At 54.9% G+C, this 26512-nt stretch overlaps 1 protein-coding gene across 1 annotated transcript; it reads left to right on the top strand.

Moving 5' to 3' along the window:
• The first annotated feature begins 3314 nt into the window (after nt 1-3314).
• Nucleotides 3315-25969, top strand: ARAP3 (ArfGAP with RhoGAP domain, ankyrin repeat and PH domain 3). The gene is given in 32 exon segments (XM_038771460.1): nt 3315-4093; nt 4192-4254; nt 5342-5557; nt 5811-5880; nt 7297-7417; nt 8482-8666; nt 8782-8888; nt 9977-10176; nt 10519-10604; nt 11210-11452; nt 11597-11732; nt 12764-12877; nt 13027-13174; nt 13285-13387; nt 14084-14303; nt 14412-14475; nt 16365-16528; nt 16904-17116; nt 17236-17341; nt 17691-17838; nt 18759-18827; nt 20302-20376; nt 20484-20598; nt 20859-20987; nt 21794-21843; nt 21845-21928; nt 22268-22350; nt 23769-23804; nt 24295-24358; nt 24548-24685; nt 24897-24935; nt 25204-25969. Coding segments are annotated over 32 exon segments (5019 nt in total). The 3' UTR covers nt 25855-25969.
• The last annotated feature ends 543 nt before the right edge of the window (nt 25970-26512 follow it).

Below are 26512 nucleotides of genomic sequence, written 5' to 3' on the forward strand. Positions count from 1 at the left end.
AGGGGCGAGGACCGAGGAGGGACGGAGGGGGTGGGATCAGAGCGGGTGGGAGGGGGCTGAGGGCGGGACTGCCGGCGGGGCAGCGCCTTGTCCCGAGTGCCAGCCGGGGGGAACGAAGCGGATCGGAGAGGAGAGAGGTGAGGACCCTCCGCCCCACCCAGCTCCTCCCCCCGGGGATCTCTAAGCGCTTCCACGGGAGCTGGGCTCCCCCTATGCATGCCCCCCCCCCCCCCCGCGGTGCCACCCTCACCCCCCAGCCCCTGTCCGGAGCCCCATCATCATCATCATCAATCGTATTTATTGAGCGCTTACTATGTGCAGAGCACTGTACTAAGCGCTTGGGAAGTACAAATTGGCAACCTATAGAGACAGTCCCTACCCATCCCCACCCCCACTCCCTGCAGCCGCCCCTCTGCCCCCGCCCCCCCCCCCTTCCCCGGGGAGACGCTCCCCACCTCTGTCCAGTTCCCCCTCGCCCTCCTGCCCTCGCTGACCACCTGGTTTTCCAGTCCCGTGGCCGGGAGGGAAAGACGGGATCACGGGAAGACAGTCTGAGTCAGTGTCCAGCGGCACTGGGGGACGGGAGGGGAGGGAGAGGACGGGACACCCCCAAGGGGAAGGGAGGGTCCAGAGAGGGGGGCTGGGAGAGTCCAGGATGGGACAGGCAGAGAGAGTTGGGGGCAGTGGCAGGGATGGGGACGGGCTGGCTGTCCGGAGCAAAGAGCGGGGGTCCGGAGGGTGACAGCGGCCCGGGGCTCCGAGCCCAGATTTTCCAGCCTCCTTTGTCCACTCCGCCCCCACTCAGTCCCCCGCCCCGCGCCCTGCAGCCCCCTGACCCGCCTTCCCCCGTGACCCGGGCCCGGGCCGGCCGGGGGGGAGACAGGATGCGGGGGCGGCCGGCCGGGGCTAGGAAGGAAGTCTGAACGGAGACAATAGGTGGAAGGGGAGGGGAGGGGAACGGGCTGGACAGCGGGCACCGATCTGCTGGAGGTCCAGTGGCCGGCAAGTTCCCTCGGCTCTTTGTAGCGCTCGGTCTCCGGGACGGTCTCTCTCTGTCTCTCCGCCTCGGGACTCTCCCCGATTGGCCTTGTCTCTGAAGTTCCCTAAAGAGCACGAGGTGGGAGCTTGATACTCACTCTTGAATGTGAAAGTGAATGTACCCCTGCATGGGTCCGTTTCAGGGTCTCTCACCCCGTCTCCCTGTTTCTGCCCCTGTCTTCCTGTCTCTGTCTCCCTATCTCTGCCTCTGTCCCCTTGTCTCCGCCTCTTGATCATCATCAATCGTATTTATTGAGCGCTTACTATGTGCAGAGCACTGGACTAAGCGCTTGGGAAGTACAAGTTGGCAACATATAGAGACAGTCCCTACCCAACAGTGGGCTCACAGGCTAAAAGGGGGAGACAGAGAACAAAACCAAACATACTAACAAAATAAAATAAATAGAATAGATATGCACAAGTAAAATAAATAAAAATAGAGTAATAAATATGTACAAACATAAATACATATATACAGGTGCTGTGGGGAAGGGAAGGAGGTAAGATGGGGGGGATGGAGAGGGGGACGAGGGGGAGAGGAAGGAAGGGGCTCAGTCTGGGAAGGCCTCCTGGAGGAGGTGAGCTCTCAGCAGGGCCTTGAAGGGAGGAAGAGAGCTAGCTTGGCGGATGGGCAGAGGGAGGGCATTCCAGGCCCGGGGGATGACGTGGGCCGGGGGTCAGGAGAGAACGAGGTACGGTGATCTGTATATATGTACACATTTAGTATTCTATTTATTTTATGAATGACGTGCATATATCTATAATTTAGTTTATTTATATTGATGCTATTGATACCTGTTCACTTGCTTTGTTTTGTGTTTTTTTTTCTGTCTCCCCCCCCTTCTAGACTGTGAGCCCGTTGGGTAGGGATTGTCTCGTCTCTGTTGCCAAATTGTACTTTCCAAGCACTTAGTACAGTGCTCTGCACACAGTAAGCGCTCAATAAATGAGATTGAATGAATGGATGAATGAATGATCTGTCATTGCCTCTTGATCTCTCTTTCTCTATCTCCCTGTCTCTGCCTTCTGTTCTCTGCCTCTGTCTCCTTGATTCTGTCTCCTGTTCTCTGTTTCTGTCTCTACCTCCTGGTCTCTCTGTCTCTGTTTCCCTGTCTTCGCCTCCTCGTCTCAAGCAGTCAATCGAATTTATAAAGTGCTTACTTTGTGCAGAGCACTGTATTAAGCACTTGGGAGAGTACAATAATAACAGAGTTGATAAACATGATTTTTCTGTCACTGCCTTTTGATCTCTCGGTTTCTGTCTCCTTGTCTCTGCTTTCTGGTCTCTCGGCCTCCCTGCCTCTGCCTCCTGACTTCTCTGTCACTGCCTCTTGACCTCTCTGTTCCTGTCTCCCTGTCTCTCCCACTGTCTCCCTGTCTCTATCTCCCTGTGCCTGCCTCCTGGTATCTCTGTCTCTAGGCTCCCACGTCTCTGGATTTCCAGGTCTCTTATCTCTGTATCTCGGTTTCTCTGCCTTCTGGCCTTTCAGTCTCTGGGTCTCCTTGTCTCTGAGTCTCCAAGGCTGCGTCCTGTCCCAGGTTCTCGGGAAGGGTGGTGGGCTGTGGGGGATATTTGAGATAGCTCCGCCCTCCCCCCCACCCCCATCATCGTTCCTATCACTTCCAGGAGAAGCAGCATGGCCTAGTGGATAAAGCACAGGCCTGGGTGTCCGAAGGTCGTGGATTCTAGTCCTGGCTCCGCCACTTGTCTGCTGTGTGACCTTGGGCAATTTACTTCACTTAACAATAATAATAATAATACTGATGGCATTTATTAAGTGCTTACTATGTGCAAAGCACTGTTCTAAGCCCTGGGGGGAATACAAGGTGATCAGGTTGTCCAAAGTGGGGCCCCCAGTCTTAATCCCCATTTTACAGATGAGGTAACTGAGACTCAGAGAAGTTAAGTGACTTGCCCAAGGTCACACAGCAGACATGTGGCAGGGCCAGGATTAGAAGCCATGACCTCTGATTCCCAAGCCCGTGCTCTTTCCACTGAGCCACACTGCTTCTCTGTGCCTCAGTCCCCTCATCTGTAAAATGGGGATTAAGACTGTGAGCCCTATGTGGGACAGGGATTGTTTCCAACCCAATTATCTTGTATCATCCCCAGTGCTCAGAACAGTGCCTGGCATATAGTAAGTGTTTAACGACTACCATGCCTACTATTTTCTGGATTTTCCTGGTAGGAAGTTGATTCCCTGGCGTGGGGGAAGTGGCTCCTTGAGCCCCTCTGCTCTCCCTTGCACCCCCCAGGTGATGGCCTGAAGCTGTCCATGGCGGCCCCGCGGGATGAGGACATCGCCAGCTGGCTGGCAGCGGTTCACTTGGAACGCTACGCAGACGCCTTCAGGCAGAAGGGGTATCACACGGCGGGCGCGGCCCGCGGCCTGGACCACGCTGAGCTGCGGAGCATGGGCATCGCCGCCACCGGGCACCGCAAACGCATCCTGCGCCTGCTGCTGCAGGAAGTGGGTCCGGACCCCCCACGGGGCCCCGAGCCAGAGCCAGAGGCCACCCCACTGCCTGGTACGCCGTGCCCAGGGCTGCCATCTCCCCTCCCCGCCGAGGCCCGGCCCTCCAAGCCGGTGCCCAAGCCCCGGACGGTGTTCGCCTGGCTGAGTGGCTCCGAGCCCAGCCTCTCCTCCTCCTCCTCCCTGATGGAGCCCCCGGCCCCACTTTCCCTGGGGACCCCGCCCCCGCCTCCAGCCCGTGGAGGGCTCCCCAGCCTGTCCCCTTCCCAGGGAGGGCACAGCATCGACCTCAGAGGGCCTGAGTTGCCCCAGCACGTAGCGGCCCCTGGGACCACAGGCCCGGGGTACCCCCCCTCACCAGGCCAGGTCCCCTCCTCCGATTCTTCCCTTGGCCCCTGCTCCCCAACACCACAGCGTCTGCCGGGCTCCGCCGCCAGCCCCCCACTGCCGCCACTCCCTCCTGAAGCCCCCGAGGGGCTATCCTGCGGGCCTGGTCAGCTGGACATGATACCCAATGCCATCTACCTCGGACTGGATTCCGGGTCCGGCCCTCTTGAGGTCCCGCGGGGGGCCAAGGATGGGTGAGTAGAGGGGCGGACCGACAGGGACGGGGAAAGTGGCTTGCCTCCACCTCATCAGTCTGGTTCCCACACTTTGCTAAACTCCCTTCTGTCCTTAGAACTCAGGACTCAATCCCGCCGGACACCCAGGCCCCCCCCAGCCAGGTTCCCTGCCCACCCAGGTCAGCCGGGGCAGGGGGCAGGGTGGCGGGGGTTTCCAGGGGGAGAGAGTGGGGGGCTGGAGTGGTCTCCTCCCAGGACCCCCTGAACTGAAGCCCGTGCCCCCTCCTTCCCTCCACAGTGCCCTCCGGAGACCTTAACGACTTGTACTACGGCGCCCGGCTGGGGGGCCAGCCCCCCCAGCGCGAGCAGGTGAGGGGTCGGTGGCCCCGGGGGAGGGGAGCGGCAAGAGAGACCAGTCTGACCCCAATCTCCTCCCAGGACCCTGGTGCTTCCGAGGGATGGGGGACCAGAGCCCCAAGTCAGATGGGGTCCGAATTCAGGTAAGCCCTAGACGAGGAACCCCTTTGTCTCAGAATCCATCCCCTCCACCTGTGTATCCGGCCCCTTTCCTTCTTGCCTTATCATAATGTTTGCCCCCTTCATCATCATCATCAATCGTATTTATTGAGCACTTACTATGTGCAGAGCACTGTACTAAGCGCTTGGGAAGTACAAATTGGCAACATATTGAGACAGTCCCTACCCAACAGTGGGCTCACAGTCTAAAAGGGGGAGACAGAGAACAAAACCAAACATACTAACAAAATAAAATAAATAGAATAGATATGTACAAATAAAATAAATAAATAAATTGAGTAATAAATATGTACAAACATATGCATATATACAGGTGCTGTGGGGAAGGGAAGGAGGTAAGATGGGGGGATGGAGGGGGGGCGAGGGGGAGAGGAAGGAAGGGGCTCAGTCTGGGAAGGCCTCCTGGAGGAGGTGAGCTCTCAACGGGGCCTTGAAGGGAGGAAGAGAGCTAGCTTGGCGGATGGGCAGAGGGAGGGCATTCCAGGCCCGGGGGATGACGTGGGCCTTCCCCTTCCCCCCACCCTAACTGCCACCTTCAATTGCCTTTCCCCCTTCTAGACTGGGAGCCCAGTGTTGGGTAGGGACCATCTCTATCTGTTGCCAATTTGTACTTCCCAAGCGCTTAGTACAGTGTTCTGCACACAGTAAGCGCTCAATAAATACGATTGAATGAATGAATGAGGGGGCCTTTCGGGTCCCTGAGGTGTCCCGTGTCCCCCCACCCACCAGGCAGAGGGGACGGGAGCCGGCTGGGGGTGGGGGGGCCGACGACGGGGGCTACGCCAGCCTGGAGCTGCCCGCCGCAGACTCCCCCCTGCCGCCCCCTGAGCTGGACGAGGACGAAGCCTGCGAGGATCTCATCTCCCCCTATGCCAGCTTCACGTCCCTGGCCGAGCCCCCCGCAGCCCTGCTCAGCGGCTGGCTGGACAAGTTATCTCCCCAAGGGTGAGGGGGCCTGGGCCGGAGGGAATGGGGAAGTGGGGAGGTCTCTGAGAGTCCAACCAAGGCCCAGGGAGGGGGCACCCCAGCCCCAATTCCCCAGTGATTCAAATCCCTGCTTGAGGGTCCGGGATCTGAGAGTCCAACCAAGGCCCAGGGAGGGGGCACCCCAGCCCCAATTCCCCAGTGACTCAAATCCCTGCTTGAGGGTCCGGGATCTGACTCCCAGTTCGCCCCCTCCCCACGTATTCCCTTCCAGGAACTACGTTTTCCAGAGACGCTTTGTTAGATTCAATGGAAAGAATCTAATGTACTATGGCAGTGTTAAGGTGCGTGTGGGGCTGGGGGAGGCTGGAAGGGGTGGGGGGAGGGAGTGGGGATGGGAAACACAACGGGGCTAGATTGTGAGCTCCTTGGGGACCGGAATCAAATCTACTAACTCTATTGTAATCTCCCAAATGCTCACTACAGTGCTCTGCACACAATTCAAATCAATTGCCAATTCAAATTCAGTTCAAATCCCGGCTCTGCCAATTGTCAGCTGTGTGACTTTGGGCAAGTCACTTCACTTCTCTGGGCCTCAGTTACCTCATCTGTAAAATGGGGATTAAGACTGTAAGCCCCACGTGGGACATCCTGGTCACCTTGTAACCTCCCCAGTGCTTAGAACAGTGCTTTGCACATAGCGCTTAATAAATGCCATCATCATTATTATTATTATTACTTCTCCGTGCCTCAGTTACTTCATCTGTAAAATGGTGATTAAGACTGTGATTCCCCCGGTGGGACAACCTGATCACCTTGTAACCTCCCCAGCACTTAGAACAGTGCTTTGCACATAGCGCTTAATAAATGTTATTATTATTATTATTATTATTAATAATTCAATTTAATTCATTCATGCAATTAATTCAATTGCATTTCTTGAGTTACTGCATGCAGAGCAATGTACTAAGCACTTGAGAGAGTACAATATAACAATAATATTCATTCATTCCTTCAGGCGTATTTATTGAGCACTTATTGGGTGCAGAGAACTGCACTAAGCGCTTGGGAGAGTACATTTATTTATTGAATGCCTACTGAGTGCACTTTTTTTTCTTTCGACTGTAAGCTTGTTGTGGGCAGGGAACCTATCAACTCCGTGGTACTGTACCCTCCAAAGCACTTAGTACAGTGCTCTGCATGCAGTAAACAATCAATAAACATAATTGATTTATGCAGTGGCATTAATTTAATACTGAGTAGAAGACAGGGTCCTAGGCCGCATGAAGCTTCCAGCCTCATGGGGGAGAGTATCTTTTTTTCTTTCGACTCTAAGCTTATTGTGAGCAGGGAACCTATCTAATCTGTTCTACTGTACTCTCCAAAGCGCTTCGTACAGTGCTCTGCACACAGTAAACATTCAATAAACATGACTGCACTTAGTACAGTGTTCTGCACACAGTAAACATTCAATAAACATGATTGCACTTAGCACAGTGCTGTGCACACAGTAAACATGATTGCACTTAGTACAGTGCTCTGCACGCAGTAAACATTCAATAAACATGATTGATTGATGCAATGGCAAGAATTTAATATTGTGTAGGAGACAAGTAGCTTCCGGCCTCACAAGGGAGGCAGACAGACACGAGCTTTTAGATGGGGAGGGGGCAGGACCGTGTGAAAGGGGAGGTGGGAGCGGTGGGGAAAGTTGGGGGGGGTGGGATGCACTCTCAGTCCTATCCCTCCTGCTTCCCCAGGACCCCTTCCCCAAGGGTGTGATCCCACTGGCTGCCATAGAGATGACCCGCAGCAACAAGGAGAATAAATTTCAGGTCGTAACTAGCCAGAGGGTTTTTGTGTTCCGGGCGGAGAGTGAGGGTGAGAGGGCTGGGGGTGGGGTGTGTGTGTGTGTGTGTTTGTGTGTGTTGGGGGGCGGTGGGCAGGACGTGCTGGAAGGGAACAGGGAGCAGATGCCTCTGGAGCTGCAGAGTCTGGGCCCCCCCCCCCCCCTCCAGCTCCTCAGTCTAGGGGTCTAAAGGCAGGGTCTGAAAAGCATCTTGGAAAGCGGCCTGGCAATCAGAGGACCCGGGTTTGAATCCTAGCTCCGCCCTTGCCTGCTGTGTGACCTGGGGCAAGTCACTTAACTTCTCAGTGCTTCCGTTTCCTCAACTGCAAATTGGGGATTCAGTACCTGTTTTTCCTCCTATTCAGACTGTGAGCTCCATGTGGGGCAGGGACTGTGTCCAAACTGATTAACTTGCAGCTAGAGAAGCAGCGTGGCTCAGTGGAAAAGAGCCCGGGCTTCAGAGTCAGAGGTCATGGGTTCAAATCCTAGCTCTGCCAATTGTCAGCTGTGTGACTTTGGGCAAGTCACTTAACTTTTCTATTCCTCAGTTACCTCATCTCTGAAATGGGGATTAAGACTGTGAGCCCCACGTGGGACAATCTGATCACCTTGTAACCTCCCCAGTGCTTAGAACAGTGCTTTGCACATAGTAAGTGCTTAATAAATGCCATCATTATTATTATTACCCCAGCGCTTAGAACAGTGTTTGACACCTAGTAAGCGTTTAAGAAGCACAGGAATAATAATAATCTACCCTAGCATTTAGTACAGTGCTTGGCACACAGTAAATGCTAAACAAATACCATAAAAAAGAGGCCCCCTAGCTCTCCCCCCCCACACCCATCATGATTGGGCTGGCTTAGCACCCCTGGGTTGGAGGGTGGGGAAGGGAAATAGTGCACTGAGAGCCTTATCTTCTGCCCTGCTTCCGTCCTCTCTGATGCAACGCCTGTCCACTGTCTGGGCTTGGCCCCTGGCCGATGCTGACCACACTGCGGGGTTTGGGGTGGGAGGCAGTTACAGGGCTGGTGAGGACCCCCCACTCCCCAAGAGAGTTCACCCCAGCTTTCCCCCCCCACCTCAACCCCTGCCCCAGCCCTGAGGGACAAGTGGTGTTACACCTTGCAAGCCCGGCTGAAGGAGCAGCGGCTGTTGGGGAACCCCCGGCCCCCCCAGCCCCCCAAGCCCCTCCGCACCGGCCCCCTGGACCTGCGGGGCCACAAGGCCAAGATCTTCGCTGCATTGAGCCCCGGGGAGCTGGGACTCTACAAGAGCGAGCAGGTATGGGGGACTGGTGGCTGGAGTGGACAAGGGCGGGCGACAAAAAGCCCCCTTCCCTGTCTCCCCTCCCCAAACCCCTCCTCACTCTGCTTCCCGGCCTTTTCCTCTCTTCCAGTCCTTCTCCCAGGGCATCGGGATCTGTTTCATTGAACTGCGTGGCTGCAGCGTCCGAGAGACCAAGAACCGCAGCTTTGACCTCCTGACGCCACAACGCTGCTTCAGGTGGGGGTCGGGGAAAGGGGGAAGGGAGAGCGGGGAGAAGGAGGCAGCGGGGAGAAATGAGAGAACTGGGGTCCTGGAAGTCAGAGGTCCCGGGTTCTAATCCCACCTATGTCACCCATTCCCTATGCGGCCCTGGGCAAGACAGTCTCCCATCCCGTGCCTCAGTTTCCCCAGCTGTAAACTGGGGATCATAATACCAGAACCCTACCTCGTAGGGGTGCTGTGGGGGTTAAATAAAAATAACTAGACTGTGAGCTCGTTGTGGGCAGGGATCGTCTCTATTGTGTGACTTTGCCCAAGTCAATTCACTTCTCTGTGCCTTCAGTTACCTCATCTGCAAAATGGGGATTAAGACTGTGAGCCCCCCATGGGACAACCTGATTACCCTGTATCTACCCCAGCGCTTAGAACAGTGCCTGATGTAGTAAGCGCTTAACACATACCATAATTATTATTGTTATTATTATTATTGCTGTCATATTTTCCAAGTGCTCAGTACAGTGCTCTGCACACAGTAAGCACTCAATAAATACGACTGAATGAATGAACTAATGTAAGGTGCTTTGGTAATAAAAGCACAAAATAGAAACACAGGTATTATTGGCAACAGGAATGGTATGTATACTGAATGTCCAACGGATGCAGTAATGCTGTGCACTGCAGCAGGTTGAGTGACGCTCCCTGCCCACAAAAATAATAGTAATAATAATAATAATGACATTTAGTAAGCGCTTACTATGTGCAAAGCACTGTTCTAAGCGCTGGGGAGGTTACAAGGTGATCAGGTTGTCCCACGTGGGGCTCACAGTCTTCATCCCCATTTGGCAGATGAGGTCACTGAGGCACAGAGAAGTGAAGTGACTTGCCCACAGTCACACAGCTGACAAGTGGCAGAGCCAGGATTTGAACCCATGACCTCTGACTACCAAGCCCATGCTCTTTCCACTGAGACCCCTACTTAACTCAGGGGAGGGTGGGGGGCTCTAAGAAGTCCATGGTGCAGGGAAAGGGGGGGGAGAGTGAAGTCCCTCCCGCAAGGGGGTTGGGGGGGTCCCAGGCGTGTTGAGCTGGCCCTCGGTCTCCCCCAGCTTCACGGCGGAGTCGGGAGGGGCGAGGCAGGGCTGGGCCACAGCTCTGCAGGAGGCAGTGGCCGAAACCCTGTCCGACTACGAAGTGGTGGAGAAAGTCTGGTCCAACCGAGCCAATCGGCGCTGTGCCGACTGTGGAGCCCCTAGGCCCGACTGGGCAGCCGTCAATCTGGGAGTGGTCATCTGCAAACAGTGCGCAGGTCGGGCCAGGGACCCAGGAGTCCGGGGAGCTGGGAATTGGGCGGATGGGAATGCGGGGGGGCGTGGGAGATCAGAGGGGTGGAAGGGTGGGGGGTCGGAAACCCCTGGCTGGGGTAAGATAAGGGGGCACAGATGTAGGGGCCTGGCGAGGTGTCAGGGGGTCACGGCAGGGCTGGACAGCAGAGGAGGGGGGACAGTGGGAGATGCCAGAGTGTGGAAATGTAAGGAGAAGGGATGCAGACTGGGGGAGGGCTGTGGAATACTGGCAGATGGGGACGGGCTGGGGCAGGACCCAGTGTCCTCCTTTCCTGCCCCGGCCCTCCCGCCCACCCCTCCCTCAGGCCAGCATCGGGCTCTGGGCTCGGGCATCTCTAAGGTTCAGAGTCTGAAGCTGGACACGAGTGTCTGGACCAACGAGATCGTACAGGTGAGGTGATGGGGTGGGGGGGGACACAGGGAGGGCTGCGGGACATGGGGGACACCAAGGAGCCCCCCCCCACACCTTACGGGTTGTGGTCCTAATCCCGGCTCCACCACTTGTCTGCTGTGTGACCTTGGGCAAGCCGCTTAACTTCCCTGTGCCTCAGTTGCCTCATCTGTAAAATGGGAATTAAGACTGTGAGCCCCACGTGGGACAACCTGATTACCCTGTATTTACCCCAGCGCTTAGAACAGTGCCTGGCACGTAGTAAGTGCTTAACAAATACCATAATTATTATTTCTGCCGGAGAAGCAGCATGGCTTAGTGGCTTGGGAGTCAGAGGACGTGGATTCTAATCCCTCTTTGCCACTTGTCTGCTGTGACCTTGGGCAAGTCGCTTAACTTCTCTGTGCCTCAGTTACCTCATCTGTAAAATGGGGATGAAGACTGTGAGCCCTACGTGGGACAACCTGATTACTCTGTATCTATCTCAAGGCTTAGAAGAGTGTTTGGCACATAGTAAGCGCTTAACAAATGCCACAATTATTATTATTAGTTATTATTCTGCCATCCCTGACCTCTCTGCCTCTATCAACCTCCATCCCCACTAGCTGTTCATCGTCCTGGGCAATGACCGAGCCAACCGCTTCTGGGCAGGGCTTCTGCCTCCCGGGGGTGGCCTGCAACCCGATGCTGCCCCTGGGCCCCGGGGCGACTTCATCTCCCGCAAATACAGGCTCGGACTCTTCCGGGGATCCCACCCCCAGCATCCCGACCACGCTCAGCTACTGCAGGTTGGGTGGGATGGGCAGCCGGGGAGCTGGGGAGAGGGAAGGAGAGGTGGGGTCTCCAAGGTGGGAATCCAGTGTGAGCCAGGGGCCCTTCCTTGCAATGGGGAGGGGGCCTTTGAGAGAGAGATGTCCCTGGGTGCAAAGGGGTATGGGGGCAGCAGTGCCCAGATCCTCTTGGGATGAGGGGTGATGTTTTTCCTGTCCCAGGCACTGTGCACGGCTGTGACGGGCCCCAACTTGATCAAGACGGTGACCGGTCTCTTCTCTGTGGACCCCGGTGGGGAGGGGGAGACTTGGCCTCCCCACTGTGCTGACGGCAGCTCCCTCAGCCTATTCCCTCCAGGTAATAATTATAATAATAATCCATCAATCATTTTTATTGAGGATTTACTGTGTGCAGAGCACTGTACTAAGTGCTTGGGGGAGTAATAAATCAATCAATAGTATTTATTGAGCACTTATTACATGCAGAACACTGTTCTAAACGCTTGGGAGAGTACAATACCACTGGATTAGCAGATATGTTCCCTGCCCATAATGAGTTTACAGTTTAGAGACAAAGCAAATGTATAACAGATACATTTCCTGCCCACAGTGAGAGGTTAAAGGTTTTCTCCTAGGGATTCCTGGGGCGAGCAGGTCCAACTGCCAACTGCGTGCAGAGTACTGTACTAATGGATAAGGAATAGATGGTGTTTAAATAGTAGACCGCATATATTGATAATAATAATGGTATTTGTTAAGTGCTTACTATGTGCCAAGCACTGTTCTAAACACTGGGGTAGATACAAGGTTATCGGGTTGTCCCACGTGGGGCTTCATCCCCACTTTACAGATGAGGTAACTGAGGCACAGGGAAGTTCAGGGGCTTGCCCAAAGTCACACAGCTGATAAGTGGTGGAACCGGGATTAGAACCCACGACCTCTGACTCCCAAGGCTGGGCTCTTTCCACTAAGCCAGGTGTGTGTGTGTGTGTGTGTGTGTGTGTGTGTGTGTGTGTGTGTGTGTGTGTGTGTGTGTGTGTGTGTGTGTGTGTGTGTGTGTGTGTGTGTGTGTGTGTGTGTGTTGTGTTTGTGCATGCAAAAATGTCCAGGTGGTGCTGCACACAGTAGGTGCTCAATAAATACAATTGAATGAATGCTGGCAAGTGTAGTGGGCTTATTGTGTGCAGAGCTCTGTACTAGATGTCTGTTTCGAACAGGGCACTGTAGTAGGCACCCACTAGGCCGAGCCATGAATCCAGGAGGATCTTCTGGGGGAGGTGGGATTCCAAGAGAGCTCTGAAGTTTGGGGAGAGCCCTCCACTGCCCTGCCTCCCTGCTCTCTTGTCTTTTTTCCCCTACTCTCCTACTGAGTCTTCCCCCTTCCGGCAGACACCACCCCCGGCGTGTACAATGAGGTGGTGGTCCCAGCCACCCACAGCGGTCACCTGCACTGCAGCCCGGTCAGCAGCAAACCCGGACCACCCCCACACCGGGGACGTGACAGTGAGTGAGGGGTGGGGGACCGGCAGCCATTGGGGAGGGGGTGTAGAGGGAGGGAGGGGGAGGCTGGGGTTAGGCAGGGTGATTGTGCGGGACTCCCCCGATGGATCCGGGGTGGGGGAGCGGTTGTGTAGACGACCCCCTCGCCCCAGCCCCACCACGGTTGTGGTGCATCCTGGGAGCGGCCCTGGAGATGTTCGCCTCCGAGACCAGCTCTGAGCGACTCGGCCTCCTCCGGCCCCAGGATGTGGTGAGCCTGGGGGTGAGCACCCCACCTGTGGACTCCAGTGACCCCGACAGGTAAGCCCCTCAGAGGGGGCCCCTCCAGACCCCATGCTGCCTCCTGGATGGCCCCCACAGATTCCCCTCACAGCCACTCCTCTTCTTCTCTCTAACTCTTCCGTCCCCAGGTCCCTTTTCTTCTTTGAGCTGACCCTGGATGGGGGCCGGGTGCAGCATTTTGGAACCGACGGTACTGACAGCCTCGAGGCCTGGACCAGCGCCCTGGGTCGGGTGAGTGAGAGTCCTCCCAGCCACCCCACCCCATCTTTTCAGACTCGCCCTCAACCGTGGTGCCCTTATTCCCCTTCACTCGTTTCTGTTCCCCAGGCCTTATTTGTGCTGGGTGGAACAGTGCTTTGCACATAGTAAGCACTTTACAAATACCATCATCATTATTATTATTATTATCATCATAGCCCTGGCACCTCTGATCTGGGAGGCCCACTGCCCTAGTATCTCTGAGCTGGGCGGTCCACCTAGCCCCTGGTCAGCCCAGCATAGGTACCAAGACACCCGGAAGAAGTACGTGCTGGTTGCCAGGCTGGACAGTCAGACCTGATCCATTTCGCTTTATGTCTCCTATCTCTGCTCATCTCTTTACGTCCTCTCACCCATCCAACCTGTTGCCTCTCCCTATTGCTCCATGATTGCATCTCCCTGGGACTCTTCATCTTTCTCCTCTGCCTCTCTCCATCTCTCCCCTTGTCTCTCCCCATTTCTTCCCTGTCTCCCTTTGGCTTCTTTGTCTCTCCACCCACCTCCCTGTCTCTCTGTCCCTCCCCATCTCCGTGTTCCTCTCCTGTCCATCCACCAATCTCCCCCCAACTCCTCTCATCTCCCATCTCTCTCCTTGGCTTTCTTGTCTCTCCTCTCCCACCCTGTCTCTCTCCCGGTCCCCCCAATCTCCCCGCTCTGCCAACGCTGCAGTGGTTTTCCCCACTGAGCTGCCACCAGCTCCTGGGCCCGGGGCTGGTGCGTGTGGGACGGCTGCGGGTACGCTCACCCTCTCAGGCTGCACTGTCCCCCGGCCTCTGGCTGTCTGGCTTCGCCGTCCTACGTGGGGACCACCTCTTCCTGTGTCCGGCCACGGGTCCTGGCCCCCCAGTCCCAGAGGACACCATTCACCTCCGCCGGCTGCAGGAGATCAGTAAGCAGGGAGCCGGGGGTGGCTGCGGTTGGGTAGGGGGATCCAGTACAGGACCGGAGGAGGAGAGGGGAGGTCTCTTCCCTTCCACATCCCTCTCTTCCACCCCAGGCATCGTCCCCGCTACGGACTCCCCGGACAAGAAGGAGCACCTCGTCCTGGTGGAGAAGGGAAGGTGAGTAGTGAGGTAGTAAAAGTGGCTCAGTGGAAAGAGCATGGGCTTTGGAGTCAGAGGTCATGGGTTCAAATCCAGGCTCCACCCATTGTCAGCTGTGTGACTTTGGGCAAGTCACTTAACTTCTTTGTGCCTCAGTTACCTCGTCTGTAAAATGGGGATTAAGACTGTGAGCCCCCCGAGGGACAACCTGATCAACTTGTAACCTCCCCAGCGCTTAGAACAGTGCTTTGCACATAGCAAGCGCTTAATAAATGCCATCATTATTATTATTATTTATTAAGCTCTTACTGCTTCAGGACCCTGCACTAAACACTGCACTAATCCCTTACAGTCCCTTTAGACTGTAAACTCACTGTGAGCATGGAACGTGTCTACCAATTGTTATATTATGCTCTCCCAAGCACTTAGTACAGTGCCCTACTGCACATGTAAGAGCTTAATAAATACAATTGATTGGGAGAGAATATGCAGGTGGGAATTAGATGAGATCACTGTCCTTGGAGGGCTCACAAGCTAAGAGTATAAGTAGGGGGAAGGGACTGGGCAGAGGCTCATGGAGAATGATGAAAAATAAAAACACAATACAGGCAAATACACGAAACAAAATCAGCAGGGGGTTGTGGCAGCAGGAGCAGAATTTCAGGCTCCTCGGAGCTCAGGGTTCAGGGAACACCCGCAACCACCAGTCTTTGAGGGTTTTGTGGAGGACTCATGCTGTGGATCAATCAATCAATCAATCAATCGTATTTATTGAGCGCTTACTGTGTGCAGAGCACTGTACTAAGCACTTGGGAAGTACAAGTTGGCAACATATAGAGACAGTCCTTACCCAACAGTGGGCTCACAGTCTAAAAGGGGGAGACAGAGAACAAAACCAAACATACTAACAAAATAAAATAAATAGAATAGATATGTACAAGTAAAATAAATAGAGTAATAAATACGTACAAACATATATGCATATATACAGGTGCTGTGGGGAAGGAAAGGAGGTAAGATGGGGGGGTGGAGAGGGGGACGAGGGGGAAAAGAAGGAAGGGGCTCAGTCTGGGAAGGCCTCCTGGAGGAGGTGAGCTCTCAGTAGGGCCTTGGATGGGATGTGGATGGGAGCAAATTTTATCCCCAAGCTGGCCTGCCCCGGGCATCCCAGCTCTGCCACGTGTCTGCTGGGTGAGCTTGGGCAAGTCACTTTGCTTCTCTGGGCCTCAGTGACCTCATCTGTAAAATGGGGATGAAGAGTGTAAGCCCCATGGGAGACGAGGACTGTGTCCAACCTAACTCGTATCTACCCCAGTGCTTGGAACATAGCGCTTAATAAGTGTTGTTATGTGAGCTTGTTGTGGACAGGGAATGTTTGATGTTATATTGTACTCTCCCAAGCGCTTAGGGCAGCTCTTTGCACACAGTAAGTGCTTAGCAAGTACGATTATTATTATTAATTACTACTGTTAGTTATTATTATTACGGGAGCCAAGCTTTTTTCCCATCCAACACCAGGTCTGTGGCCTGGGTGTTGGCGCCACCTGCTGGCGGCGTGGGGAACCCCAGCTAGCCTTTGTCAGCTGTGTGACTTTGGGCAAGTCAGTTCACTGCTCTCTGCCTCAGTTACCTCATCTGTAAAATGGGGATGAAGACTGTGAACCCCTCCGTGGGACAACCTGATCACCTTGCAACCTCCCCAGCGCTTAGAACAGTGCTTTGCACGTAATAAGCGCTTAATAAATGCCGTAAAACGGGGCTTAGAACAGTGCTTTGCACATAGTAAGTGCTTAATAAATGCCATTATTATTATTATTATCATGGATGGCTAGGCCTCTCCCCATCCACCCCCTGACCCCTTGACCCCCGAGGCTGGCAGTGACCGAGCTCTCCCCGCTGGGCCCTAGGACCCTTTACCTGCAGGCGGAAGGGCGGCTGGACTTCACAGGCTGGAGCACCGCCATCGAGGGGGCAGCCGGTGGGCGGGGCAATGCCCTCCAGGGGCAGCAGCTGAGCCGGGGGGACATCCCCATCATCGTGGACGCCTGCATCAGCTTCATCACCCAGCACGGTGAGGGGACTGCCCTGCGGGAAAACCTGGGGCCGGCCCCATTCATTCGTTTTGATGTCTGTCTTCCCCCTTCTAGACTGTGAGCCCGCTGTGGGCAGGGATTATCTCTCTTTGTTGCTGAATTGGACTTTCCAAGTGCTTAGTAGAGTGTTCTGCACACAGTAAGCACTCAATGAATATGACTGAATGAATGAGCCTGGAGGTGGGCAAGGCCAGGAGGGTGGGAGTGCCCTGAACCCGCATGGCCTGTGATGCTGGCTGGGTTGCACCAGGAGGGATGGGCATGGACTGGCAAGGGTGCATCTGGAAGGTTGGGTGGGGCCAGGAGAGGTGTCCGGGGCCGGACCGGGCAGGGGTGACCCACGGTGCCCGCAGGGCTGCGCCTGGAGGGGGTGTACCGGAAAAGCGGGGCACGGGCCCGGAGCCGTCGGCTGCTGGAAGAGTTCCGGCGAGATGCCCGGTCCGTGAAGCTGAGGCCGGGGGAGCACTTCGTCGAGGACGTGACCGACACGCTCAAGCGTTTCTTCCGGGAGCTGGACGACCCCGTGACCTCAGCTCGCATGTTGCCCCGCTGGAGGGAGGCCGCAGGTAGCTCCCTGGGACCTCCAGTGCCCCAAGGGTGGGGACTTGGGGTGGGTGTTTAACGGGAACCAAGCCCTGCTGCAGGGGAATTTCCAGAATCACCTCTGACCCCGCTTCATTCACAGAACACCCCCAGAAGGCTCAGAGGCTGGAGCAATACAAAGAGGTGATTGGCAGCCTGCCCAGGGTGAACCGCCGGACTCTCGCTACCCTCATCGGCCATCTCTACAGGTAAGTGATGGCCCGTGCCCCCTGACATCCCTGCTTGACCTCCCCTCCTACAAGGCCCCCAGGCCTGGTCACTCGGAGGGTTCAGAGTTCTGGTCTCCCTCTCCCTTCCTTTCATCCTACCCTTTAGTCTCTGACCCAGATCTAGATCTACCCTGTGTGGGGATGGGGGCGGGCTATGGGGGGTGCGGGTAGGGACATTCTCCTCAGGGTGGCCACACTCTGGGCCCAAGCCAAATGAAGCACTGTTCCCAGCCCCAGCAGGAGGGGTGGGGGCTGGGAGCCCCTCGGCTGAGCTGTCCCCAGCCCCCGGTCTGGCTGCTCTGATGCCACCCTCCCCGCCCCTCCCTAGGGTGCAGAAGTGCGCGGCCCTGAACCACATGTGCTCCCGGAACCTGGCGCTGCTCTTCGCCCCCAGCCTGTTCCAGACCGACGGTCGCGGGGAACATGAGGTCCACATCCTGCAGGACCTCATCGACAGCTATGCAACTGCCTTCGATGTGAGACCCGCCGGACCCCGCTGACCCTTGAGGACCCTGATGGCCTCCTGTGGCCCCCATTGACCCTTCCAATCCCCAGTGACCCCTACCAACCTTCACCAGCCCACAGTGAACCTTTATGGATTCCGGTCACCCCGACTGACTCCCTGGTGATTCCTTTTGACCCCATCTGGTCCCTGGTAACCCCCATCAATCCCCTCTCTGGCTTCCGATGACCAATGCTGACTCCCTCCAACCCCCACTGATACCTACCAATCACCTCCAACCCTCACCGACACCCTCCAGTCCCCCAGTGACCACCCCCCCACTTTCCCTGTGCGGCCTCCAATGACATCCTCCAACCCCCAGTGACCCCCCCACCCCAACAACATCCTCCGGTCTGTAATAACAGTGATGGTATCTGTTAAGTGCTTACTATACGCCAAGCACTGTTATAAGCTCTGGGGTAGATACAAGGTAATCAGGTTGTCCCATGTGGGCTCACAGACTTAATCCCCATTTTACAGATGAGGTAACTGAGGAACAGAGAAGTTAAATGACTTGCTCAAAGTCACACAGCTGATAAGTGGCAGAGCCAGGATTAGAACCCACGACCTCTGACTCCCAAGCCCGGGCTCTTTCCACTAAACCATGCTAATACCCCGACCTCTGGGCTGTCACCCTACAGACCCACACTCATTCACAGAAGATTGTCCCCAGCCCCTCATCCTCCCCCCAACTCTCTCTGTCCCCGTCCCCTCCCTGACTCCGGCAGCATCAATCTGGTCCCTCTAGAGCAGAGGCCTACACCAGAATGCCCCAAGGTGGACAGAGGATATTTTAGGCCACTTCAAACAACTTCCCCCATCCCAGTGCCCCTAGATCCCCTCCCTGCCCCATCTACTGCCAGCCTAGGGGCCCATGGCTTTGCTTGCCCACAGGTTGATGCTGACCAGATGGCCCAGATCGACTTGGAGATCAGTCTTATCACCACCTGGAAGGATGTTCAGGTAACTGGACCCTGGTCCCCTGAGCTGCTCCCCGTGACTCCTCATCTTTCCCTTCCCCAGCTTGGAGACTCCCTTCACTTCCTCCTTCCCTCTCTTCCCCATCCCCGTGACACCACACTGCTGCTTAGAGCTAGACTGTAAACTCCCTGAGGGCAAGGATCCGGCCTTCTATTCACATTGGGAAGTAGCATGGCCTAGTGGAAAGACCACGGGAGTGGCAGTCAGACGAATTTGGTTCTAATCCCAGCTCTGTCAAATAACAGCACTCGGCACATAGTACTTAACAAATTCCATTATTATTATGAATATTAATAACAATAATAATGACACCTGTTTAATAATAATAATAATGGCATTTATTAAGTGCTTACTATGTGCAAAGCACTGTTCTAAGCACTGGGGAGGTTACAAAGTGATCAGGTTGTCCCACGGGGGGCTCACAGTCTTAATCCCCATTTTACAGATGAGGTAACTGAGGCACAGAGAAGTTAAGTGACTTGCCCAAAGTCACACAGCTGACAATTAGCGGAGCTGGGGTTTGAACCCATGACCTCTGACTCCAAAGCCCGTGCTCTTTCCACGGAGCCACGCTGTATATGTCAGACACTGTATCCAGCACTGGGATAGATACAAGAAGATCAGGTTGGACACAGTTCCTGCCCAACGTGGGACTCACAGTCTGATTAGGATTTAATCTTCATTTTACAGATGAAGAAACTGAGGTCCAGAAAAGTGAAGTGATTTGCACAAGGTCTTACAGCAGACAAGCAGTGGAGTCGGAATTAGATCCCAAGTTCTCTGATCCCCAAAATATGTGCTTTTTCCACTAGGCTATGCTCCTTTTGCTTCACCTGCCTATGTGACCTTGGACAAGTCATTTAACTACTCTGTGCCTCAGTTTCCTCATCTGTAAAATGGGGATTTGATACCTCTACTCCCTCCTACTTAAACTGTAATCCCTACGTGATTCAGGAGCTGCCTTTTACTCAATTATCTTATCTCTACTCCAGCACTTAGTGCTTGGCACATAGTAAGCGCTTAGCATACTGGGAAGCAGTGTGGCCTAATGGAAAGAGCACAGACCTGGAAATCAGAAGACCTGGGTTCTAATCCCAGCTCTGTCACTTGTCTGCTGTGTGATCTCGAGCAAGTCAGTTAACTTCTCTGTGCCTCAGTTTCCTCATCTGTAAGATGGAGAATAAATCTTACTCCCTCATACTTAGACTGTGAGCCCTATGTGGGACAGGGACTGTTTCCAACCAGATTATCTTGTGCTTAGCAGAGTGCTTGGCACTTAGTTAGCGCTTAGCAAGTAGTATAATTATTAACAAATACCACAATTATTATTATTACTGCCATTCTTTTTATTGACGAGGCATCTGAAAGGCCAGGAGGAACTTATGAGGAATTTGGGCAGTGAGAGGAAAGCTGTGAGGGAACTGACCCCAGGGTGCCCCCTCCCTCCTTCCTCCAGCTCTCCCAGGCCGGTGACCTTATCATGGAGGTGTATCTGGAGCAGCGGGGGCCGGATACCTGTGTCACCCTCAAGGTCAGTCCTGGGACAAAGGGGATGAGGAAGGGGGCAGAGGGAGTCAGTGGAATTGGGGGGGACGGGAAGGGCAGGCTGTCACTCAAGTCCTGACCCGTCTGCCCCAGGTGTCCCCGACCCTGACCGCCGAGGAGCTAGCCAACCAGGTTCTGGAGATGCGAGGGACAGTGCCGGGTCCTGACTTGTGGCTAACCTTTGAAATCCGGGAGCATGGGGAGCTCGGTGAGGGGGGCAGGGTTCCCGGGAGGTAGGGGCTGGGGAGGTGTGGGGGGACGGGCGGTCAGAGAAGGGATCCTGGCCAGCCACCCACTTCCACCCTGGGTCCTCCCTACCCCTCCTCTCTGGGCCACTAGTTGCGGGGAAGAGGCTCTCCTTTCCTGAGATGTCTCTGGGGAGTGGGAAAGGAGATCTCTGGGGAGGGCTTGGGTGCAGGTTGAAGTTAGGGTGGGGGCCCAGCCTGACCCCACCGCCCTCACCCCCAGAACGGCCCCTGCACCCCAAGGAGCGAGTATTGGAACAGGCCCTGCAATGGTGCCAACTGTCAGAGCCTGGCTCCGCCTTCCTGCTGCTGCACAAGGTGCCCGTAGCCTATGCTGGCTGCCTCTTTACTGGTGAGACACTCCCCACCCCTGCACTGAGAAGACCCCCTTCTCCCGCGTAGTGCCCACCCCCACACACCTGTGACAGTGCCTTCCCTATGGGCATAATCCCTGCCCCCAAGAAGCTTTCAGTCTACTGTGTGCAGAGCACTGCACTAAAACCTCAGGAGAGTACAATGCATGGCATAGTGGATAGAGCACAGACCTGGAGTCGGAAAGTCACGAGTTCTAATCCCAGCTCTGCCTCTTGTCTGCTGTGTGACCTTGGGCAAGTCGATTCACTTCTCTGGGCCTCGACTGCCTCATCTGTAAAATGGGGATTGAGATGGAGGGCCACATATGGGGCAGGAACTGTCCAACCCGATTTGCTTGTATCCCCCCCAGCGCTTAGTACAGTGTCTGGCACATAATAAGCACTTAACAAATACCATTACTATTAGTTAGTAGACATGATTCCTGCCCTCTAGTGGGGAAGACTAACACAAAATAATTTACAAATAGACAAATCGATTGATGGTCCTTATTGAGAGCTTCCTTTTTGCAAAAGCACTGTATTAAGCGCTTGGGTGAGCTCATTGATAGACACGATCCCTGCCCTCGAAGAATGTCCACTCCCAACCCATCTGTGACTGTGCCCCCGACCCTCCCCGTCTGCCCATTATGGTGAGCTCATTGATAGATACGATCCCTGCCCTCGAAGAATGTCCACTCCCAACCCATCTGTGACTGTGCCCCCATCTGCCCATTATGGTGACCTCTCCCTCCACTTGCCCCTACCCACCTGTGACAGTCCTCCCCTCGTGCCCATTTGTGTCCAGGAGCCCGGCGGGTGAGTCCCCGGGTGGGGCTGCTGCGGTGCCGAGAGGAGCCCCCCCCGGCTTCTGGGGAACCGGTTCCAAGAGAGATTCTTCCTGCTCAGGGGGCGCTGCCTGCTGCTCCTCAAGGAGAAAAGGGTAACCCCTTCCCCCCGACTCCCAACCTCCTCCCCAAACCCTCCTAGACCCCCTTCAACTTCCTCTCCAACCCCTTCCAACCCCTTTCCCAGAGTCCACCCCATATCCTCTCCCCAGAAACCTTCCATGCTGTTTCCCCTCCTCATGGACCCCCTTTCAGAGCCCCCCCAGTGGCTCCCAGTGACCCTATACCTAACCTGCTCCGGAGATAAGGGTCACCCCTCTGCACCCCCTGGAACCTACACCCACCAAAGATCCCCGGAGCCCCTCCCCACCCCCAACCAGCGGGGTGCCCGGGGCAGGAGACCCAGCCGTGGTCCCTGACCCCCGTGTCCGCAGAGCAGTAAGCCGGAGCGGGAGTGGTCTCTGGAGGGTGCCAAGGTCTACCAGGGGATCCGCCGGAAGCTGAAACCACCCAGTCCGTAAGTAGCTGGGTGCCTTCCATGCTCCCCACCCCACCTACTTGCCTGCCCTCCCCCCGTAATCAATCAACAGTATTTACTAAGCACCTCCTGAGTGCTGAGCGTTGGAAGAGTACAATAGAGTTAGTAGGCATGATCCCTGCCCTTAAAGAACTTTCAGTCTACTGTATGCAGAGCGCGGTACTAAAAGCTTAGAAGAATGCAACATAGTAGACATGATTCTTTCCCTCTGGGGCTTACAGTCTAGTCGGGGAGACTGACATGATATCATTTACAAATAGGGAGAATCAATTACTGATATTGAGCCTTTACTTTTTGCAGAGCACAGTACTAAGCACTTGGGAGAGTTCAGTACAGTTGACAGATGCAATTCCTGCCCTAGGGGAGCTTACAGTCTAGTGTTGACACAAAATAATTTAGAAATAGAAGAAAGAAGTGCTTAAATGCAAAGTACGTAAAACAACATGTACAAAAGTTAAATGGGAGATTGTGAATGTGGAAGCGCTGAGATGATCGCTGTGGAAATGGGGGCAGAGACTGGAGACGGGGAGACCAGCATGGAGGCCGATGCAATTGTCTAACCCAGATATGACAAGCGCCTGGGCTGGCATGGTAACTGGATGGAGTGGAAGGGACAGACCCGGGAAATGTTGTGGACAAAAAAACGATTAGATTCAGAGAGAGATTGAGTGTTAGTGTGGAAAATGGAAAGAAAGTCAGGAGCCAAGGGTAATTACAAGATTAGTGAAAGGGAAAATGGTGATGTCAATTGCGATGGGAAAGTTAGATGGAGAAGAGGGTTTGAGAAGGAATAATAATAATAATTGTTAAATGCTATGTGCTAAGCATTGTACTAAGCACTGGGGTAAACACAAAATAATCAGGTTGGACATAGTCCCGGTTCCACATGCAGCTCATGGACTAAGTAATAAATCAATCAATGGTACTTATGGAGCATCTACTGTGTGCAGAGCACTGTACTAAACGCTTGGGAGAGTACAGTACAACAAAGTTGGTTGACCCATTCCCTTCCCAAAACGAGTTTACGGTTTAGAGAGGGGAGAGACATTAATATAAATACATTTTTTATAATATATAATAATGGTATTTATTAAGCACTTACTATGTGCCAAGCAATAATTTATAATAGGAGGGAGAACAGGTATTTTATGGCCAGTTTACAGATGAGGAAAGTGATACACAGAGCAGTTAAGTGACTTGCCCAAGGTCACAGAGTAGGCAAGTGGCAGCGCCAGGATTAAGGAAGATGAGGAGGTCAGTTTTGGATATATTGAGTTTAAGGTGAGGTGGGCAATCATTGTAGAGATGTCCTGGAGACAGGAGGAGTTGCGAGACTGTTGTTAGGGATCACTTGGACCCCCACCTTCCCAACACATTTTCTTTCCCTTAACTCCTAGGTGGGGTTTTACCCTGATCCTGGAGAAACTGCAACTGTGAGTATCTGTGTCCCCTCATCTCCATCCTGGCTCCCCAATTCCACACACAATTCTCTCTGCCTCTCCCTGCCGCTGCCTCAGCTGTCTATAATAACAATGATGATATTTGCTAAGCACCGTACAAAGCACTGGTATACCTCCAAGATAAGCGGACCAGAAGCAGTCCCTGCCTGTATGGGGCTCATAGTCTAAGGGGAAAGGGAGAACAGGTATTTAATCCTCATTTTACAAATGAGGAAACTGAGACAACAGAGAAGATAAGCGACTTGCCCAAAGTTATAAAACAGGAGCCGCGGAGCCGGGTTTAGAACTCAGGTCCTCTGTCTCTGAGGCCTGGGCCCCTTCCATTATATCACGCGGCTTCCATTCTCTCACTTACCTCTCCCCACTGCTCCCCTTAAGCTAGGATTGGAGAACCCCCTCATCCCCTTTGTCATCCTCTCCCAGTGTGGGCGATCCCCTCCCTTGCTCGCTCTTCTCCCCGCAGCTACCTGGCCTGCACAGACCAGGAGGAGATGTGGGACTGGACTACTAGCATCCTCAAAGCACAGGTGAGCCAATGCCCATGCCCCCATCCCAGCCTCCTCAGTGTCCAGCCAGGCTGACTCCAATGCCACCTGAGGGCCCGATGCCCAGGCATCCTGCCCACCCCTCGGTGCCAGCCCCATGCCCCCAACTCTGGGCCAAGTGGGTCTGCCCTGAGTCCACTTGAGGGTACTCACTTCCAGTCTCCATCACAGCACGATGACCTGCAGCCCGTGGTCCTGCGTCGCCGCTCCTCGTCCGACTTGGCCAAGCAGAAGTTTGGGACGATGCCCCTGCTGCCCATCCATGGGGACGACAGTGGTGCCAGTCTGCTGTCCGCCAACCAGACCCTGGTACGGGCTCTGCCCCAGCTCCACCCTCGCTTGCCAGTCCCTACCTCTGAGCTGGGGATGGAGGACGGAGGGAAGGTCTGGCATGTCTCCCTCCATCCTCCATACCTCCTCCCTGGCATGTCTGCCCCTTCCCTCTGCCCTCTCTGTGCTCCTGTGCTCTGGATCCCCTGTGCCCCACACTCATTGTGTCTCTTCCGTCTGCTGCACCCAGCGTCGTTTACACAAGCGGAGGACTCTGTCCATGTTCTTTGTGAGTACTGTGTCCTCTCCCTGCCCTCTGAATGCCCCCCTTCGGCCCCCAAGGGGCCCAGTCTGTGATGGCCCTGTGCTCGTCCTGTGCTCGTCCCTCCCGCCTGGCATCCTGTGCCACTGTGTGGAGACAAGGGGCCTGTCTATACCCCACGTTCTGTTGGTCTCGGAAGGAGAGGGGTGGGCACCTTCTGGAAGCGGCAAGGGGCATCTGGGGTGGAGGGGAGAAGCCCGCCTCCCCTGATGTTGACACCTCTCTCCCCACCAAGCCCCTGAAGCTGTCCCAGGACTCTGTGGAAGAGCAAGGAGAGGAGGGGGAAGAGGAGGAAGAGGAGGAGGAGGAGGAGGAAGAAGAGGAAGAGGAGCCTGTCTATGAGGAAGTGGGGGCTTTCCCTGAGCTGACCGGGGACCCCCCACCCCCACCAGACAGGACCCCCAAGGCAGAGGTGCCCTCCACCCCCACAAGCCTCCCCGCCGGGCAGTCCCGGTCCCTGGAGCGGGGTCAGGAGCTCCGGGGGGAGCGGCCCCCACTCAGCAAGGCGGGCTCCCTGGGGCAGGATTTGGGAAACCCCGAAACCCCGTCCGCCTCGCCGCTCAGGAAGAGCCTCCTCGTGCCCACTTCCCTCGAAGAGCAGCTTCTCCAGGAGCTGAACACGACTCTGAACCTCCGGAAGGGGGAGGCCCAGGCCCTGGGCCCCTCCAGCCCCCCGACCCAGTCCCCAGGGTCTCCCAGCTCCCCCACCAGGTCTCCGGTCCCACCACTCCCCCCTGTCCCCACCGGCCCATCCCCTGAGTCGATGCCTAGTGGCCCAAGGGGGGTGGTCAGCCCCTTGGGCCTCTCCTGGGAAACGAGAGCCAACGGACACAGGCCCAGACACAGCCCCAGCTGGGAAACTTTGGATAGAGACAGGGATACTTGATCCTACCCAACTTCCCTTCCCTCCCCAAACCCTGAATCCCTGCTCACAACCAATTTACCCAGTAGAGGGCAAATGAAAGAGGTGAAAAAGCTAATAAACTATTGAATCAAAAGGCTGTAGGCTCTATCTCCTATGAGGAACAATAATAATTTTAGACTGTGAGCCCACTGTTGGGTAAGGACTGTCTCTATATGTTGCCAACTTGTACTTCCCAAGCGCTTAGTACAGTGCTCTGCACACAGTAAGTGCTCAATAAATACAATTGATGATGATGATAATAATAATAATAATGGTGCCAGGCACCGTTCTAAGCGCTGGGTTAGATACAAGCTAATTGGGTTGGACAAAGTCCCCGTCCCAGATATGGGTCACGGTCTCAAATCCCATTTTACAGATAACAGGCATAGAAAAGCGATTTGCCCAAAGTCACACAGCAAAGTGAAGGAGTCAGGATTGGAACCCAAGTCCTTCTGACCCCCAAGTCTGTGCTCTATGCACTAGACCACGCTGAGGAAGAGGATCAAGGACTGGGGAGGGAGGAAAGCAAGGCCAGTAGGAGGAGAGTGGAGGGGCACCAAGGTCGGGGAGGGATGGGGCCAAGTGAAGGTGAGCTGGACATATACAAGTATCGATCAATTCATCAAGCATAGTTATTGAG

This window comes from Tachyglossus aculeatus, chromosome X2, assembly GCF_015852505.1.
Source record: "Tachyglossus aculeatus isolate mTacAcu1 chromosome X2, mTacAcu1.pri, whole genome shotgun sequence".
NCBI lineage: Eukaryota > Metazoa > Chordata > Mammalia > Monotremata > Tachyglossidae > Tachyglossus > Tachyglossus aculeatus.